We start from the raw sequence: 20,784 nt of genomic DNA on the forward strand, positions 1-20,784 counted from the left end.
ATTGCACAAATATTCCATAATTGCTTTCCTATTAAAAAAGAAAATACAATACCTATAATCCCATCTACTTGGGAGGTCAAGGCAGGAGGATTGCAAGTTCAAGGCCAGCCTTGGAAACTTATCAAGACCCTGTCTCAAAAGAACAAGGGCTGAGGGTGTAGTTTAACAATAAAGTGTCTCTGGGTTCAAACCCCAGTACTGGGGGGGGAAATAGATTATACAGAAAGTCCCCCATGAAAACTAAACCCTGTCCTCTGTAAATTCACTACCCGACAAATCCTCCTTTACTGAGTTGACCATTGTCATCATTTTATTTTGTGTTATTCCTCTAGATGTTTTCTGTGAGGTATGTGTGTAGTGTATCTACTGGGGTTATACGCAGGTAACTTTTTGATATGCAAAAATGAGATTGTACTATATAAATTATCCTACCGTTTGCTACATTTTTTTCCTCCTCTACTGGGGGATGAATCCAGTACCTTTTACATGCTAAGTAAGCGCTCTACTACTGAGCTGCATCCCCAGCCCTACAGTTTGCCTTTTTAATTTGCTAATGTATTAATAATGTCTTACTTGTACATTCACAGTAGGTTTCTTATTTATCATGGCTACCTAAATGTGCCATGCTATAGCAGGTTGGGCTGGGTCATCCCAATTGCACCGAGTGTTAAAGTAACAACACTTTATTTCTTACCTACTTTTCCTATCTACCTTAGGTTGATAGAGTCTCTGAATCAGTCATCTTTCCTTGGGGGCTCAGGCTGACTGAGCTTCTGTCACATGAAATGTCACAGGTCTCTGTGCCTAGGGAAGGGACATGGCAAATTAATTGCAGTGGCTCTTATAGATTCTCTTGTGCATATGCTCATGTGTGAGAATTGCTTGAGTCAAGGAATATGCACATCTTTCAGTGGATAAGTGCTGACAAAGTGCCATCCAAAGAAAGTATTCTTACTTAGTTTGTGACACTGTCCTGGCCAACACTGGATATCATCAGTTTTTAAATCTTCATCATTATTCATAAGTAAAAATTGGTATTTGATTGTACCTTCCATTTCCTTGGTTGGGTACTGAGTTTGAGCTTCTTTTCGTACAGAACACGTTTTCTCTACATCCCTATGGTGTTTCCTTTCATGTTACATTGCACTTATTATCACACTTAAGTATTGTATTTGCTCCTGAGTTTATTAAATTTTATGTGTTTATTGAAACACAGGTATACAGGGAATATAATTAAAGGTGTTATAAATATGGGTTCCTACAACTATCTTGGATTTGCACGAAACACTGGATCATGTCAAGAAGCAGCTGCCAGGGTCCTAGAGGAGTATGGCGTTGGAGTGTGCAGTACTCGGCAGGAAATTGGTAAGTGTGAGTTGTGTTTGGTTAGCTGCTGCTGCTTTTGACTTCTTTAACTCAGGAATGAATACTGATGATACAGAGTTGCTTTTTAAAAGAGCTAGGGTATTAAAATTCATACATTTGCTTTGCCATGCATTTTTAGATCAGGTAAAAAATGCTTTCTTTTTCTGAAGGGTTGGATGATTTTTATGTTTGTAACACATTTTGAGATGTTTTCCAATATGTTATACATACAGAATGTCCCTAGTAAAGTTCCATAAGTTTTATTTCACTTATAACTTTAATATTGATTGTATTGCCTTTTGTAAATAGCAATAGTTAGAAGTACCACTTATTAGTCCAAGGGTGTGATGAGGGTTATTCTATTTTCATACTAGTACATTGGGCTAATAATAATTTCTGCTTTATAGATCTCTTTCAAGAATTAAATAGGCTAATTGTGGAAATAGACACTCAGTAATGTAAACTTTTTATTGTTACAAGTCTATAAAAGGTAAAAGGTTATAGTTTTATATAAGAGATTTATTTTAGTTCATTAGTTCAAAGGAGGATTTTAGCTTCTTCCATTTGGTTCTAGAGTACTGATAGCTACAGACGTCATAAAGCACCTTCTTCTTACTGTGCATCACCCTAATGCTTATAGATTGAGTTCTCACAGGTCTGGGGCTGGCAAGTGCAGTTGGGTGGTTTCTATGAGAGTCCCTCACACAGTTGCAGTCAACATCGGCTTGTGGCTAGAGCTCTCTGAACGCCTCTTCATTCACATGTTTCACCTGGGCTGAGATGCCTGGTACTCTGTGTCGCAGTCCCACGCTACTAGTTTGGACTTCTTTGGGGCATGGCTATCTTGGAGAATCACTTACTTTACATGGCAGTGGGCTTTGCCCTAGAGCAAGTGTTCATAGATACCTGGCTGAAAGCTGGAAGTCTTTTTATGCCCTATCTTTGTGAGTCCAGAATATTAAATACTTTTTCTTTTGATCAAAGTGAGTCAGTAAAGCCAGCCCAGATTCAAGGGCTATGGAGATTAGATTTTACCTCTCAGTGCAAGCATAAAAAGGATTTGCATCCCAGTCTAATCTATCATAGCAACTCAGTCAACTCATTAAACTTAGAATGAAGAAATGAAACTGTAAAAACAGAATCAAATAGAATCGTGTAGCTTTTCATATCATCTACTTTATTATTTAAATTGGACTTTTAAAACATATACCCAAGTTGTACATCTTCAATAATTCTAGTTTCTATTGCTAGTGAAGTTTCTTAGGCGATTTCTTTATTTGTTTGTACTATAATTTTTATTCCCAAATCTCCTAGAGTGTCATTGTCCTTGGCTAACAAACACAAGTAGTTCTTCCAGAAAATATTCAGAATTGCTTTTTAAAAAAGCAAATTCCTGGGCTGGGGATATAGCTCACTTGGGAGAGTGCTTGTCTTGCATGCACAAGGCCCTGGGTTCAATCCCCAACACCATTAAAAAAAAAAAAGGCAAATTCCCTGAGGCAGAATAATCACAAGTTTTGAGGCCTGCCCAAATAACCTAGTAAAGCCCTGTCTCAAAAAATAAACAGGGCTGGGGACATAGCTCACTGATAGAGCACCCCTGGGATCAGTGCCCAGTACCACATACAGACAAGCCAATTCTAGAACATGTTGAATTTTTTTTTCAGTTTTTTTTCCCCCTAAATTTTCATAGGTTCTCTGCCTTGTATGTGTGAAATCCTAGGAGTAGGCTAATGTATGTTTTCTTAGCTACTGTCAGGGTCCTTATATTCTCTTGTAGTATCTGAGCAGAAAAAGTGATGTGACTTATTTGTTTATTTATTCATTTATTTATTTATTTTGCAGTACTGAGGATTGAACTCGGGTCTTCTACCACTGAGCTACAACCCCAATACTTTTTATTTTTTATTTTGAGATGGGGTCTCACTATGTTGCCCAGACTGACCTCAAACTTAAATTCTCCTGCCTAAGCCTTACTAGTAGCTAGAATTACAGGCCTGTGCCACCACACCCGGTTTATCTATCTTTCTATCTATTTCCTTACTGGGGATTGAACCCAGAGGCTCTTTAACCACTGATCTGCATCCCCACTCCTTTTTATTTTTTATTTTGAGACAGAGTCTCATGAAGTTGCTAAGAGTTTCGCTATATTGCTTAGCCTCCTGGATTGCAGGGATTACAGTGCCACTGTGCCCAGCTTATTTGATTTGTTTTTAATGATTAAAAATAAACTTTGACTTAATTCTTTTTTAAATATTTATCTTTTTAGTTGTAGTTGGACACAATACATTTATTTTTTTTATTTTTATGTGGTGCTGAGGATCGAACCCAGTGTCTCACACGTGCTAGGTGAGTGCACTACCGCTGAGCCACAACCCCAAACCCTGGCTTAATTCTTTTTTTTTTTTTTTTAAGTAGTTTTTAGTCGTAGATGGACACAACACCTTTTTTCTTTCCTTCCTTCCTTTCTTTCCTTTTCTTCTCTGCTTCTTTCTTTGTTATGTGGTACTGAGGATTGAACCCAGTGCCTTACACGTGCCAGGTAAAGACTGTACCACTGAGCCACAACCCCAGCCCCTGGCTTAATTCTTAAAGTATATGTTGACCTGCAGTATAAAAGGTTTTGACCCAAAAGCCTAAATTTGGGGGGCTGGGAGTATTGCTCAGTGGTAGAGCACTTGCCAAGCATACATGAGGTCCCAGGTTCAATCCCGAACACCATCAACAAAATAAAAAGAACAAACCCACGTGGTAAAGTTTTTAAAAGCTTGTATCTAGAGTAACTCAATAAATAATAAATGGTGGGCTAGTGTTTTGCATGATCTAAAACATACCTGGCAGCTGCTATATCATGAAGGTTTTTATTCCTCTAATCTTGTACCAATTTAATGCTAGAGGAGCCTTAAAGTCTGTTAGGCAACTTCTAAGTAAGAGCCTAGAGAACTTGGAAAAACCCTATTCTTTTTCATATAGTCTGCCAGGTTCTATTAGATACTTCCTTAATGTAATTGTCTGTTTCAGTTTGGGCTAGTTGCTCTCCAAGACTATTGTATAGTTGCATTCTGGTCCTCCTCCTCCTCCTCCCCCCCACCTCCCCCCCCCACCTCCCCCCCCTCCTCTTCTTTTTTCCCCCTTTCTCTCACATCTGACTTGGATTCCTTATTTCGTGAATTCTGTATCTTCCTCTTTCTTGACATCCTTCCTCATACTGGTGAAACTCATTATACAGTGCTTTCCTCGGGGTGCAGGGGAGATAATTTTTCTGAAATTGTCAAAATATATTTGGATATCAGAAGATGTCTTTGATCAACTGTATTGCTTTAGTATTAATTCTGCCACCACCACACTATGGGTTGAACATATTTTCCTTGAGAGTGTGAGGATGTTGCATCATTGTACTCTGGGATGAGGGGTGCTGATCAGAAGTGTAATGCCGTCTGGTCACCAGTTTTGTGTATGCCATTCATTCTATCATACCTTCTATCTGAAAAGTTTTATTGTTTAAAGCCTGTGTTGGGGGGTAGACAATACATAACATTGTTAATAATCCTAGAAGTACCAAAAGATGGGTAATGAAAAATCTGCTTCCTATATACATTCTCCAGCCTTCCGGTTCCCCTCCTACTGTGAGGAATGTCATTGTTGTTTGGTCTTTTTTTTTTTTTATTCCCCCTTTCCCTTCCTCTTACTCCCTTCCTTCATTCCTCCTATCCTTACTCCCCCTCCCCAACAACCCCCTCATTTCTTTCTGTGTCTTACCCTGGAAAGCATCCAAGACTTTCTCTTTCCCTTGAGTACATCAAGGATTCCCATTTGGGCAGGGTGGGGAAAAAGTCCCATTTGTGCCTTGGTATGAGTCTTTTTTTTTTTCCCACTAATTGTGCTGATTTGATTCTTGCTGGGTTCTTAAATATTGAAGAAGCAGGTCCTTTGGTTTTGTGCCACTTCTTCTTTGGCATTTTCTCAACTCTCACTTTCAGAAACATTTATGTATAACCCCCTAGTATTTACCCTCTAATTGTCTTCCTCTCCTGTGTTTTTCATTTTTCCTTTTGTTTCTGAGAAATTTAATATACGAGCCTGTCTGTATAACCTTACCTTTAGTCACCATTTTTAGCATATGCATACTTTTATATTTGGTGTCCCTGAGTTAAGAATAATTTATTTGTGGAGGTAAGAAAAGGCAAAATTACTTGCCTATTTCTATAGGGGTAGGAATGAGGCAGCGTCTATGTTATTTTTGTTTCTTTTTTAACAGCTTTATTAAGCTATAACTCACATCCTTATAAAGTGTGTATCTCATTATTTTTTCAAAAAGCTGTGTAACCATCACCACACTCTAATTCTAGAACATTTTTTATTTCCCCTGAAAGAAACCCCATGCCCTTTAGCAGTGACTGGATATTCTCCCCTCTTTCTACCAAGTTCCTAGCAACCAAAAATCTACTTTCTGTCTTTTTGGATTCACCTATTTTGGACATTTTATATAAATAAAATCCTGTAATATCATAGTCATTTGTGTCTGGCTTCTTTCACTTAATGTTTTTACAATATTTATCTTTGTTATAGCATGCATTAATACTTTATAGCATACGTCACTACTTCATTCCATTTTATGACCAAATAATAATCCATTATGTGAGTATTGTATATATTGTTTATTCATTTATCTCCTGGTGGACGTTTGGGTTGTTTCTACTTTTGAGTGCTTGTGAACAGTGTGGCCAGACACACAGGAGTACAGTTTTTATGTGACCTATATATTCATTTCTCTTGGGTATATACTTAGGAGTGGAGTTGCTCCGTCATGTGGTAACTCTACAATTAACTTTTTGAGGAATTGCTCTTTTCCAAAGTGCTGCAACATTGTACAATTCCATCAGCAGTGAAAATTTCTGTTTTTAAATATCATCTTTCAAACAGTCACTTGTCGCCTTTCCTTAACCCTTGCCTTCTCTTATTCCTGTTGTCTCTAACTTTTGAGCCTCCACTGGGTTCCATACAATGAATTTGCTTGGTTCTCACTGAACCATGTTCACTCGTAAGGGCGTAGATATGGACCTGTCACTCTAAGTCATTTCCCGTCTGCGTTGGTTTTCTAGGGCTGCCGTAACAAAGTGTGAGAAACTGGATAACTTAAGACAGTTTATAGTTTTATCATTTTGGAGGGTAGAAGTTTGGGGTCAAGATGCCAGAAGGGTCATGCTCTCTCTGAGAGCCCTGGAGACTCTCTTTCTTGCTTCTGTATTTGCCAACATCTTTGGCATTCCTGTCTTGGGGCCACACAGCTGTCTTCCTGGGTATCAAGCATTGTCTTCTGTCACGCCTCCTCTATGTACATCTGTCTCCATGTCCAAATTTTCCTTTCTTATAAAGATATTATGGGCTGGGGATGTGGCTTAAGTGTAGCGCACTCACCTAGCGTGCGTGAGGCACTGGGTTCGATTCTTGGCACCACTTACAAATAAAAATAAAAATATTGTGTCCATCTAAAACTGAAAAAAAAAGAGAAGATTTTAGCACCACCCCAATAACCTTGTTTTATCTTGGTTACCCCTGTGAAGACCCTCTTTCCAAAGATCAGATTTTGAGGTTCAGGAGTTAGAACTTCAAGATATCCGGTTTATTATTATTTTGTTTTGGTCCTGAGGATTGAATACAGGGCCTAACACATACTAAGAAGCACTTACTGTGCCACTGAGCAATACCCCAGCTTCTCAAAATATCTTTTTAGTGAACAGAGTTCAGCTATAACACCATCCTTCTGTATATTTTCCATTTTCATTAATTGTGTTGAAGATTGCAGATATTTAGTAATGAATGAAAATTAGAATTTTATGTTTTTGTTTCTTGCTCTTCCATTTGTATTGTGATGCTTTTCAATAGGGAAATGAAAATAAAACATTTTTTCCCCAAAAGTCACAATGACATTTATTCAGTATTGTATTTTCCATTTTGGGAGAGATGATAGGAGGAGGAAGGGACAAAAGTGTCTCATTGGCGTCCCCAATGTGTGTAAACTTAGGATAGTATAAGGGTAGGATGAAGTGGCTAGACAACCAGGTGGAAGGTTCCCAATATTTTCTGACCAATTTCTATAATAAAAATGATAAGATGTATATGTGCCGAGCTCATGGTAACTAGTAAATGTCAGCTGCCATTTCTAGCTGGGTTCCCCACAGGCTAGGTTATACCTTGATATTTTCATCCCTTTCCTTTCAGGGAATGAAGCTTGCCTAGAAAACTAGGGAACTTAGAGTCAGTACAGTTTGGATGACAGCTGGGTTGGCCTGGCAGTTTCCACATGGAGGGCCATGGGCTGCAACTCTTCAGTGCACAGTTCTCTCTTTTTGACGATGATAATTGTAAGGAAAGAAGTGTGCACACTTTCTGGTTTCTCAGGTGGTCTTCAGGATCTTTTAATAGCCTTGCTGTGCTCAATATCTTGGAAATCCACCCCATTCACAGCTAGAACTTGGTCTCCTTCTTGAAGTCCTGCTCGATGTGCATCTGAGTCAGGAATCACCTTGGAGATGAAGATGCCTAGCTGGGAGGCCTTTCCTCCTCTGGGGATTTAACAATCCCAACTGAGCTCCAGGAGGCTTTTTCAGTGTGACAATTTGGGGGAGAAACTGGGTTAATTCATTGTCGTAGTCTGGGTGGTGTACTCTCTCATGAGGAGGAATCCATGCTGGGGGATTTTCACAGGCAGGCAGGAAAACCACTGGATAGTTGTCAAGGAATTTAGCTGTCCATCTCAGGCAAGACCCACTGCTTAAATGCCAAACCACCTCACTAGCAGGAAGCCCTCAATTACCCAAGGCTCAGCTCAGGGCTAATAAAACCCAGAACCAGAATGAGTAAAACATTTTATTCTCCATCTTTAAAACAAAAATGTGTAGTTGACATTCGAGAAATCATAGTCTGTTTGATCTAATGTGGCTAAGGAAGCATTGTACAGCAGTGATGTATAACACACAGGATTCTTTCTCCATATCTTTTTTTCTCTGCGATGCCATTCAGTTCCTAAGGGTTTGAGTACCAATGTAAAAATCACATACAAGTTTACTAGTCAGATCAAAGAAAGAGAAGGAACTTTTTAACCTATCTGTTGCTCCACAACAAACCAACCCAAAGCTTAGTGGTTTAAAATAACAGTAGAAATTTATATGCTTGTCATCCTGCAATTTGGAAAGGGTTCAATGCTATTGAGTAGGCCATTACAACTGAGGACAGAGGGTGGCTTAACTTAACGTGCCTGGTACCTCACCTAGGTGGTAGAAATGCTAAAAGCTAGTTTCCCCAGCTTCCCTCTGCTTTCCTTCTCCTCCTTCCCCTTCTCTCTACTTCCATGGTTTCTTATTCTTCAGAGACCTCCCTCTTTCCACACGTTTTATCTCTACAACAGACCAGCTACACTGTTTTGGATGGCAGATGGGGAAAAAAAAAAACAAATATTTTTTTAAAAAATGTTTTTTTAGTTGTAGATGAACACAACACCTTTATTTTAAATCTACTTTTATGTGGTGCTAAGGATCGAACCAGTGTCTCACACGTGTTAGGTGAGCGCTCTACCACTGAACCACAACCTCAGCCCCTCAGAAACAAATCTTGCTATGCCTCTTAAGGCCTAGAGCTGGAGCTGGTGTGTAGAAACATAAAATTGTTTTTGCCAATTCTCTCACCAGAGATGCTGAATCTAAATGTATTTTATCTATTGTGTTCCTGATAAGCCATTACTCTTCATAATACTGACTCCTTTATAGACCATAGAAAAGGTCACAACATATAGATTGGTTTCTGTTTGAAAAGTGGTGAGTGATTCTTAAATTCAGGATTTTAAGATATTGACTTTGTTAACTTCTTCACACAGGAAACCTGGACAAGCATGAAGAACTAGAGAAGCTTGTAGCAAGGTTTTTGGGAGTAGAAGCTGCTATGACATATGGCATGGGATTTGCAACAAATTCAATGAATATTCCTGCTCTTGTTAGCAAAGTAAGACACTTTGTCATTTATAAAAATTCTCTCATACATATCTTCTTTGGTTTTCAGAAGTATTCAAAGCAAGCCAAAGTGACCATAACTTGACACTACACATCATTGTTCCAAACATATTTCTATCACAGACAATCATGGAGTCTTATATCAGTTGAACCTTTCTTGTAGAACCCATGGTCCTTTACTTTTCTGTTAGATGAAACTTACCTTCTTCTTTTTTTTTTTTTTTGTATTGGTGGTTGAACTAGAGGGCACTGGATCACTGAGCCACATCCCCAGCCCTATTTTATATTTTATTTAGAGACATGGTCTCACTGAGTTGCTTAGTGCCTTACTGTTGCTGAGGCTGGCTTTTGAACTTGCAATCCTCCTGCCTCAGCCTCCTGAGCCGCTGAGATTACTGGTGTGCACATTTTATTCTCCATCTTTAAAAAAAAAATGTGTAGTTGACATTTGAGAAATCACAGTTGTTTGATCTAACGTGGCTAAGGAAGCATTGAAAAGCAGTGATGTATAACACACAGGATTCCTTCTATCTTTTCTCTCTGCAATGCCATTCAGTTCCTAAGGGTTTGAGTACCAATATAAAAATCACATACAAGTTTATCTTCCTCTTTTTTGTTTGTTTTTTTGTGGTGACGGGGATTGAAGTAAGGGCCTTGTGCATGCTAGCATTCTACCAACTGAGCTATATCCCCAGCCCTTGCCTTCCTCTTTTTAACATACAGTTTTGAAGGGAGTCTAATAAATAAAAACTTCTGAAAGACTAAAATTATGAAAGTTTAGTTCAGAAAGTTATTTAATAGATGGATTATCCTAAATTGAAAAATATGAAAATATATGTCATCCTAACATATAGACAAGTTATATATAAATATATATGTAAACATTTATGTATTTTTCCATCCATCCTGTAGATAGAGCTTGTGAATAGATAGTTAGAAGATAGAAAGGATAACATACTTTGTATATTGTGTTTTAGCAGATTGGCAGTCAGCTTGAAGGACCCTTGACATCATTTTAACATTGATGTCTAGGACTTGTGCATTAAAAAAGTAGTGGGTTAACTCAGACAGGAGGTTTTGCTTGTTTATTGGTTCATTGTATGGTCATACTTAGCTGTGTGACTGTGAACATGTCAAATAACATTTCTGGTCCTTAAACTTTCCTTCATAAATGGATTATTCTAACTCTAATTCAGTTATACAGTTGTGTGGTTCTGTAAGGTACAAATGGGACAAATAGAAACCAAGTAACAGGAGAGTTTACTATTGACATTATAGTAGATGTAAATAATTTATACCTTCAAGTAGAAAACATTATTATATTAGGTAAAATTAAGTAGGCTTTCTAATATAAAATGAGAGTCTATTTTAAATATAAAGACATCAAGGTCAAAGAATGGTTGGGGAAGTAGCTCAGTGTTAAGAGTACTTGTTTACCATGTGCAAGGCCCTGGGTTCCATCCCCAGCACCACCAAAAAAAAAAAGAAAGAAAGAATGAATGAAAAAAGATATATCTTGCAAACAATAATCAAAAGAAATGTGAAGTGACCACATTACATAAACAAAGATTTTCAAACAGGTAATATTTCTGAAGATAAAGAGGATTACTGTATATGATAAGAATTAATTCTTCAAGATATATAGGTACCTAATAACAGAGCTTTGAAGTACACAAAACAAAAATTGATGAAGCTTAAAGGAGAAGTATACAGGTGTAGAATTCTAATTAGATATCCACACCCCTCTATCAATCAGTAGAACTAAACATAAAATCCATATGGATATAGAACACTTAGAAAATACTTTCAACCAGCCGACCTGATTGACACTACTCAGACACTTCACCCAACAACAGCAAAACATTTACTGAGAGTGAGACCCTAAGTAACCTAGTGAGACCCTGTCTCCAATAAATAAATAAATAAATAAATAAATAAATAAAATAAACAAGACCATACTTCAGACCATTAAACAAGTTTTTGTTCTCTGACCACGGTGAAATTAGGAATCAGTAACACAAAGATATCTGGAACATCCTTAAATATTTGAAACTTAAACCACACATTTCTGGATTATCCATGAGCCAAAGAATAAAAAATAAGGGAAGCTAGAAAACATTTTCAATTAAATGGAAATTAATATCATAATTTGTTGGATAAAGGTAAAGCAGTGCTTAGATGGGAATGTAGAGTGTCAAAAGAAAATGTTTTTGTTCATTTGTGAGTTGTTTTTTGTTTGTTTTTTGTTTTATGTTTTATACTGGGGATAGAACCCAGGGTGCTTAACCACTGAAACACATCCCCAGTCCTTTTTATTTTATTTATTTATTTATTTATTTTTTTGAGACAGGGTCTCACTAGGTTGCTTGGGGTCTCACTAAGTTGCTGAGGCCAGCTTTGAACCTGCAATCATCCTGCCCCAGCCTCCTGAGCCACTGGGATTACAGGTGTGCGCCACTGTACCCAGCTAGAAAACTTTCTATCTTAAGAAACTAGAAAAGAGCAAATGAAACCCAAACTAAGCAGAAGGAAGTATGCAATAAAGATAAATGCAAAAATCAGTTACTAGGAAATCAGTGAAACCAAAACTGCCTCTTGAGAAAGTGAATAAAATTGGTAAATGTATGGCCAACTGATCAGGATGAGAAGACACAAAAGACCAATAGCAGGAGCAAGTGAGGGCATCGCTCACTGCCTCCAGAAGTCAAGGGTAATGGGGGAATATTAGAGCAACTTTATGCTAGTGAATCTAACAACTTGGATTAAACATACAGATTCCCTCAAAAACACAGTGTGTGGTTCTTTGACGTCACATTGATTATAAGGCATTACTGTCCTTTATTTAGGAATTAGAATTTTTATACTTAGAACATTAGATAACTTCATTTTCTCCCTGTATGAACACAAACTCTAGCAAATTCCTATCTAAAGTTAGATTTCTTCTCTATTTACATGGGAATGTACTACCTTAAAGGTTTGTCTTCTGAATCTCAAACATTGTTGTTGAAATGTTACTAAATATCCTTTAACCTGTTAAGGGCAGCAACTGTCTACTTCTCCTAATTCTTTGAATCTGGTACTGAATTTCTCTGTGAGATGGTTGATTGTTCATCTTCGATGCAGGGAGGGCAGTTTGTTGATAAACACAACGTTCTGGATGCAGGAGCTTTTTATCGAATGTGCATTTTGATGACCTTGAGCAAGAGAGTTATCCTGACTCAGTGTCCTCTATGTAAAGTGAAGATGATAATAGTACCTTCCTCATAATGATTGTTGTGGCAATTAAAAGTATTAATGTATCTAAATCTCTGAAAATGTTGCCTGAAATATATTATGCACTTAGATGTCAACTGCTGATATTTAATATTTATTTCATTTTTTTAAACCAAGGATATAATAGTAGGATATAATCTACTAGGACTCCTAGTAGATTAGGAGGGGGAAAAACAGATTGAATCATACAGATGGTAAACAATGTTATCTAAAAATAGATTATAAACAAAAAGGCCATAATGATACTGCATATTTTTCCAGAAAAAGAAATTAGCTGGAGAGAGAAGAAAATAAAAGTATGTACATAACTAACTACATTCAGTTATTGTAGCTCCTCAGTCCTTTCCAATCTGTGACAGTCCTGTCTTTCCTTGTAGGCTGTCTCAGTTTGGGTGTGTCTGCTCTGTCTCATGATCGACTGAAGCAGTGTATTAAGAACACCATGTGCCCTGTAGGGTGCACGGTATTGGTGTATGCTATTGGGCAATTCGCCTTTCACCTACTAATTTTAGTATTCATCTGTGGATCTCAACTACAGCAGTTATTACTTTGATGTTCTTACATTAAATTTTCTACTTTTCGGGGCTGGGGATGTGGCTCAAGCGGTAGCGCGCTCACCTGGCATGCGTGCCGCCTGGGTTCGATCCTCGGCAACACATACAAACAAAGATGTTGTGTCCACCGATAACTAAAAAATAAATAAATATTTTTAAAAAATCTTTAAAAAAATTTTTCTACTTTTCTCCTTCAATACTCATTTGAATTGTGTGTAAGGAAGAATTGTCCCCTATGTATTTATATCACTACATATTTGTGACTTTTTCATTATTTGGGTAATAATCCAATATTATTGCTTCTTTTTGTTACCTGAATTATTTTAGTTTGGGGCATTGGGAACTCATTCAGGAAGGCTCTTGTGTCTTTAGAATATGCAACAACTTTTTCATTTTTTAAAAGTACTTTCTTGCTTTCTGGCATATTAAGATGATCCAGGCTTAGCCAGATGCAGGGGTGCACACCTGTAATCCCAGCAGCTTGGATCCTCCTGAGGTAGGAGGATCAAGAGTTCAAAGCCAGCTTCAGCAACTTAGCAAGGCCCTGTCTCTCAATAAAATATAAAAAGGGCTGGGGGTGGGCCGGGGTTGTGGCTCAGTGGTAGAGCACTTGCCTAGCATGCGTGAGACACTGGATTCTCCAGTACAAAAAAAAATTAGTAACATTACTTCTATTAATAATAGAAAACATAAATGAAGCTAAATAGAAAATTTAAAATGTTCTCCTGTTTTTTAAAAGTTGTGCACTTCCTCATTGGAGTAAAAACACAGATCTTATATGCAAAATATGATAGTCTCCTTTTGATTGACTTTCAGGTTTTCCATTCCATTTTCTTGTTTGCAAATTTCTTGTTAAAGTATACATAATAGATCCCTGGCACCACATAAAAATAAACAAATAAAATAAAGGTATTATGTCCATCTATAACTAAAAAAAAAAAATTTTAAGGGGAGGTATGGGGGTATGGCTCAGTGGTTGAGAACCCCTAGGTTCAATCTCCAGTACAAAAAAAAAAAAAAAGTTCCAGGCTCAGCTTTGTTCCTTATCCTAGCTTTCGGATCAACCAGAGAATTGTATTTAGAAGTCAGGGTCTGGGAACCAGGTGTGTTTATTGCTATGGGATTTTACTGCTTCACATGCCTTAGTGGATACAGATAGAACATGCATATATGTATACTAACTCATGCATACAAACACAGCTGTGTGTATGTACACATATGTATATAATAAATGTGAATTTTTAAAATCAGGAGTTTGTACCCATACCTCTAAACCTGCCTTTTATTTAGTACCAGGGATCAAACCCAGGGGTGCTTTGCCACAGAGCCACATCCCCAGCCCTTTTTTATTTTGATATAGGTAGCTTTTATTTAAGTAATAAAAAACTAGCACACAGTAAAAAATTCAGATACCTGCTATTACAATTTTCCTAAATATCTGTCCAAGAATATCCTGTAATAAATAGGCATATGCTAATCCATCTTCTTCCTTTTATTCTTACTGGAGCATATTGTATACTTTCTGTACCTTATATTATTTTATCTAATCTGATTTTTTTTTTTAGATAAAAAAGGCTTATTGCTTTTCTAGCAAAGGAGAAATACAGGGTATTCCTGTCCCAAAGGCTGTGATTCTGCCATCTGCAGGAAAAGGGGTTTTTTTAAGAGGTGATTCAGAGAAAATGAGATCTAATCGGATATTTTGAAGCTGTTTTTTGACAGAGAAAAAAACCTGTGCATTAAGAACACCATGTGCCCTTATAGTGGAAGGACTCCAGGAGAGATGGCCTAGTATGAATTAGGGAAGAAATAAAAAACCAAGAGCATCAATCTTTTCCTGTTGCTGTAGCATGAACCATATTTACATGTGAAAGTAAAGTTTTTCCAGAGATTTTACACAGCATGGGATATGGGGTTTATAAGTGAGATCCTTCCTGAATTCAGAATGATATGGTTAGTAGAGAGAAACAGTGCCCCGTTTCTACAGGCTTAACTCTGAGATGCCATTTCCTACAAGTAAACAGTACAGCATATCAAAATTCAGTTGAAATATTCTCAAATCAGTGGCGCATGCCTGTAATCCCAGCTGCTCAGGAGGCTGAGACAGGAGGATTGTGAGTGCAAAATCAGCCTCAGCAAAAAGCAAGGTGCTAAGCAACTCAGTAAGACCCTGTTTCTAAATAAAATACAAAATAGAACTGGGGATGTGGCTCAGTAGTTGAGTGCCCTGATCTCAATCCCTGGTACAGAGAGGGAGAGAGAGAGAGAATATTCTCAAATCAGAGAAAACCAAATCTTTTAAAGATGGTCTTATTCATATGCTAAAATCTTATGATTTTAGATATGAATAAGAACCTCTTGCTGTATATCTGAATGTTTAGGTCCATCACAGAATGAAGGTATTAAATAGGCTATGATTTTGCATCGATTTCTAAGGTATCTCTGCAAAAACAAATACACTTTTTAAAAAATCGATCACTTTGCTGTTGTGTAGGGTTTCCTTAATAGGGTTTAATTATTAGTGACTCTAGCCTTTTGTAAGTTGCATAATTAACACTTTCCCCTCCATCATCTTACCTTCCTATGCTTGTGGTTTTGCAGGGTTGCTTAATTCTGAGTGATGAGCTAAACCATGCATCGCTGGTTCTAGGAGCCAGACTGTCGGGGGCAACCATTCGAATCTTCAAGCACAACAGTGAGTTTTGTCATAGAATTCACTATATGCTTTAGGGTTTAATGTTCTTTGTATCAATGGTAATAGTAACATTAGGGTTCTATTAATAATAGAAAACATAAATGAAGCTAAATAGAAAATTTAAAATGTTCTCCTGTTTTTTAAAAGTTGTGCACTTCCTCATTGGAGTAAAAACACAGATCTTATATGCAAAATATGATAGTCTCCTTTTAATTGACTTTCAGGTTTTCCATTCCATTTTCTTGTTTGCAAATTTCTTGTTAAAGTATACATAATAGATGCCTGAAGGGTATTGAGATAATAAATCAGGATTCCTGATCTGTAGGATCTCTGGTTAATAAAGATTTAACAGTTAAACCAGCATCTACATTACATTAGGCAAGTACAGAGATCTGGATATGTACAGATACTGTAGGACCTCAGAGAAAAGTGCCAGAAAGCAAAAACCTGCTCTCCAAGTGGAAATATTTGTGTACTATTAAATAATACACAATGCAACACAATTTTCATAGTTAAAATACACACAGTGAGAAAAAAATTACTGCATCGTATGTTTAATATCTTTTGCCAAAATGTACAGATCAAAGTCTAGAATATAATATTCCAAAATGTTCTTTACCTCTGGAGAAAAGGATTATGGGTCTTAATAACTTTCTTCTGTTTTTCTTGCCTAAAATGTATTTTGTTTTATCAAATGAAACCTAAGGTGTAACCTGCAATTTCCTTTTTTTAACAATGTGAACATAGATTGTTAGTAGCTATGACTACCTTCTCCTTTAATGCCAGTTTGGCAATTATTTCTGATTTTGTCATAAGTGAATCCGCCCCTCAGTATGAACCTCAAATTGTTTCTAAACTTTTCTATTGGTAACTGCACTTCACTCCCATTTTTATACAATCATCTGATTAGTGCCTGGCAGTCTCAGAATGCTTGAGTAAGAGGGTGTAAATTTTTAATCCTTTTCCAAATTGCTTTTAAGCATTATACAAATAACTCTTTCTAATCATTGGACAACATAGGTTATTATGAATCATTTTAAATCTTTTTGAATCTAATTAGTAAATAAATAATACTTTGATTTTTATTTCTTCGATTATTAAGTGTAAAGCAACTTTTTATATAGTTATTTTAGATACTTGTTTACTGGTGTTACTTTATAAATTGGCCATTTTCAAACTGTTTATCTTTTCCTCTGATTGTAAGAGCCCTTTATATATAAAGTTGCACCATTTTTTAATTTATTTTTGACTCTTTTTTTGTGTGTCTTGCTATGCAGACACAATATTATTTTGTCATGCTTGTTGGGACTGTTGGATTTTACGTAATGTCTTCCTCATTTCAATCATAAAGTTATACTTTTCTGTAAGTTTTACTATATATTTCAACCTAAATTTCCGTGAAATTTTAGGAAATATATAGTAAAATTTGAGGAAATAGGGGAAAGAGATTAAATGTTTTTTCCCAAATAGATAATATGATCAAGCATTCTGTTATAGATATTTCTTCTTGTCTAAAACTTAGAATCAATATTTATTTTCCTCTTCCTTTCTGTCTATAAACATAAGAAACTCAAATAACAAGTATACACTTGTCTCTGGCTGATTGCCCCACATTGCTATCTGCAGAACTATAGACTTCAAATTAGGACAGATTGGGCTGGGGTTGAGACATAGTGGTAGAGCACTTGTCTAGCATGTGTGAGGTGCTGGGTTGGATTCTAAGCACTGCATATAAATAAAATAAAGGTCCATTGACAACTAAAAATATGTTTTTAAAAATTAGGGCAAATATACTCCTGTATAGAGCATCTTCTGTCTTCTCTTAGGAGGGTGCAAACTGCTTTATTGCAAATAGCTGAAAGTTTAAGCACAGTCTCAGCCTCTGGTTATCATATTTGTGTTTGTGTTTTGTGTTTTTATTGCTTTATTTCTCCTTATCACAGTTCTTTTATGAAAAGAGCAAACATGTGATTTTGTAAACCCCTTCTCCAGTGATGAGCAATAAAAAATGCAAATTCATATTTTATGGTGAGGTGTCTCCTGCTACTATTAAATATCCCCCAGAATTGGGGATTAGATTTGGGGGAATTTTTTAAAAAATATTTTTTAGTTGTTGTTTTAATTTTTTTTTTTTTTTTGAGAGAGAGAGAGAGAGAGAAAGAATTTTTTAATATTTATTTTTCAGTTTTCGGCAGACCCAACATCTTTGTTTGTATGTGGTGCTGAGGATCGAACCCGGGCCGCACGCACGCCAGGCGATCGCGCTACCGCTTGACCACATCCCCAGCCCCTTTATTTTATTTATTTGTATGTGGTGCTGAGAATCAAACCCAGTGCCTCACGCATACTAGGCAAGTGCGCTACTACTGAGCCACAACCCCAGCCCCTGGGGGAATTTTTTAAGATTCATTTCAGAGCAAATATTTTAAATATGGAGGTCATAATGGTGGCAACAGTCTTCATAGCATTTGTCTTTAATAGGAACTTTACCATATGATCCTCATTAATGGTAATACCAGGTCGTGTCCTAGGCCGATTAACCACCTTAAGCACTAGCAGAGCCACAGAACTTGGTTATGTGTGAATGGCTGAGGAAGTTGAATAGGGAACAGTCTCAACTGCTTGCCAAACTTGCTTAAAACATAGACACAAGCACCCAGATTGGTGTATTTTAAACCCAGTACCAAGATTAGGCTATTAAGGCTATTTAACAAGCACTTATTGAGTACATCCCAGGTGGAAGGAAGTAGAGACTACACTTTGAAGTAAAGGTATACATATTTGTGATGATTTGTTCACACACTTTTTATTTGGTACTGCTGCACATTAGGCAAGCACTGTCACTGAGCTACATTCCCAGCCCTTTGTTCACACTCTTGCTCAGTCTTCTTTATGCTCTTCTTTATGAATGACTCACTAGGATTAGAGATATACTTTGATTCTACAAATACAGAAAAGCTAACTTGAAGGCAAAGTATTTAAGATGAAGCATTGATCATTTCAGAAAGCATGGTAAGCAACCGAAGCAGACAGTAACCACAGTTATTTAATCATGTTGATGGTTTTGAATATTTGTCACATTTAGGTTTCAGTTAAAGGTGGTAATAGTTCACCATTTTGCCCTAGTCTCATTTTGCTTGACTCTATTTTTGTTCATGTCCTTTGCTATTCAAGACACACTTCCCGAATGAGTAAGAAATATGTATTTGAATTTTTGGAAGAAAGTTAGGATAAAGGAAGATTGTCTATGACTCAATTCTTTTTCATGTGCTTGTAGATATGCAAAGCCTAGAGAAGCTATTAAAAGATGCCATTGTTTATGGTCAGCCTCGGACACGAAGGCCCTGGAAGAAAATTCTAATTCTTGTGGAAGGAATATATAGGTAATCCTACTTCACTGTCCTGATCTTTGTGACTTGGGTCCATGAAGTTCTAGAATTATTAAGCTGAAGGAGGGAATGCTACATTGCACCCTCTGGAAACTAAAGAAACAGTATTAAGACTTGTTGAAAACCCTGGAAGCAAAGTCAGCACTGGAATAGAAGGCTTTTTGTGTGTACACTACACAGTCTCCTAATGCCCATTCTCTTTGGGTCCTGTATTTTTCTCTTGGCGTAGGGAACTCACACATATGGGCAAGAATATGGATTCTAATATGTCAAACCAAATTACATACCACTTAATTTTAAGAAATATTTGTCTTCGATTAATGTTGCTAGTCCTTATTCTTTGATCTCCTAATTTTTTATTCTTTTGTGTAATTTTAATTGTGTATGCAATGTAATACAAAAGTCTAATGTTACCTATAAGTACAAGCTTTAGAAGACTCTGCTGTGACCTTAATTCTTTCTGTCATGAATTAGGATCTATTGTATTCTGGCACTTGTCTTAAAAGATCTAATCTCCTTTCCTCTAGATTTCTGCCAAGCCATGGCACCAACTAACCCTGTTGATTTAAAACCACAGGTGAAGTCGTTAGATGATTTAAAAAGAAATAAACTCACAACATGAATAGTAAAGCAACAATTTCTAATTTTGAGAGGTAAAAAGTCTCAATGTATATATTTTTTTAATCCTGTTTTGCCAGCATGGAGGGGTCTATTGTTCGCCTTCCTGAAGTGATTGCCCTCAAGAAGAAATACAAGGCATACTTGTATCTGGATGAGGCTCACAGCATCGGCGCCCTGGGCCCTAAAGGTCGAGGTGTGGTAGACTACTTTGGCTTGAATCCTGAGGATGTGGATGTCATGATGGGAACGTTCACAAAGAGCTTTGGTGCTTCTGGAGGATACATTGGAGGCAAGAAGGTGAATGGGCCATTAAAGATGAAAACAGGATGCCTGAACTTGGCAGTGTTTAGCAGATGAGTCCTGAACTGGGGTGTGGAGATCCTGAGTTTGTTTGTGGTTTAGCTCCTAGTGCCAGTGGGCTTCCCGCTTCAGCTGCCCGGAGAGTGATGCTGATGTCTCCTCACTGAGCTAAAGGCTGGTTCTGTTCATTGTTGGTTGTTTTCTTATTTGAGCTTCTTTCTAAACTACATTCTGGTTTGAGATATAGAATACCCTCTTTTGTGAGAGGACACACAGTGCTGCTTCCTGTTGCCAGTCTGCTGCTGGGTTTCGAAAGTAGTGTGGTTGTCATGGGAGCCAGTGGGAACAGAAGCTCGGTTTTCTGGCCCTTGGACTCAAATGTATCATGGGTGAACATAGAAAGAGGAAGAAAAAGCATTTGCTAGCTCTAGAGTGCTACAGAACATTGTATCTTTCAATTCTGAAATTATATAGTGAACTTTGAGGTAACTAAAAACCAGTGTGGGACTGGGGATGTGGCTCAAGCCATAGCACGTTCGCCTGGCATGAGCAGGGCACTGGGTTAGATCCTCAGTATCACA

General features: G+C 37.2%; 1 protein-coding gene and 1 pseudogene across 1 annotated transcript in view; one reads left to right on the plus strand and one right to left on the minus strand.

Annotated features, from left to right (window-relative positions):
* Positions 1-20,784, plus strand: part of Sptlc2 (serine palmitoyltransferase long chain base subunit 2) — a 108,088-nt gene that overhangs the window by 47,855 nt on the left and 39,449 nt on the right. The window contains exons 4-8 of the mRNA XM_077799993.1: positions 1,217-1,365; positions 9,239-9,363; positions 15,800-15,893; positions 19,171-19,276; positions 19,981-20,200. Of these exons, the coding sequence (XP_077656119.1) occupies positions 1,217-1,365; positions 9,239-9,363; positions 15,800-15,893; positions 19,171-19,276; positions 19,981-20,200 (694 nt within the window). The remainder of the gene's footprint in view (positions 1-1,216; positions 1,366-9,238; positions 9,364-15,799; positions 15,894-19,170; positions 19,277-19,980; positions 20,201-20,784) is intronic.
* On the minus strand, positions 7,695-8,121 carry LOC113192223 (PDZ domain-containing protein 11-like; annotated as a pseudogene).

This window comes from Urocitellus parryii, chromosome 6 (assembly GCF_045843805.1).
Source record: "Urocitellus parryii isolate mUroPar1 chromosome 6, mUroPar1.hap1, whole genome shotgun sequence".
NCBI classification, from domain to species: domain Eukaryota; kingdom Metazoa; phylum Chordata; class Mammalia; order Rodentia; family Sciuridae; genus Urocitellus; species Urocitellus parryii.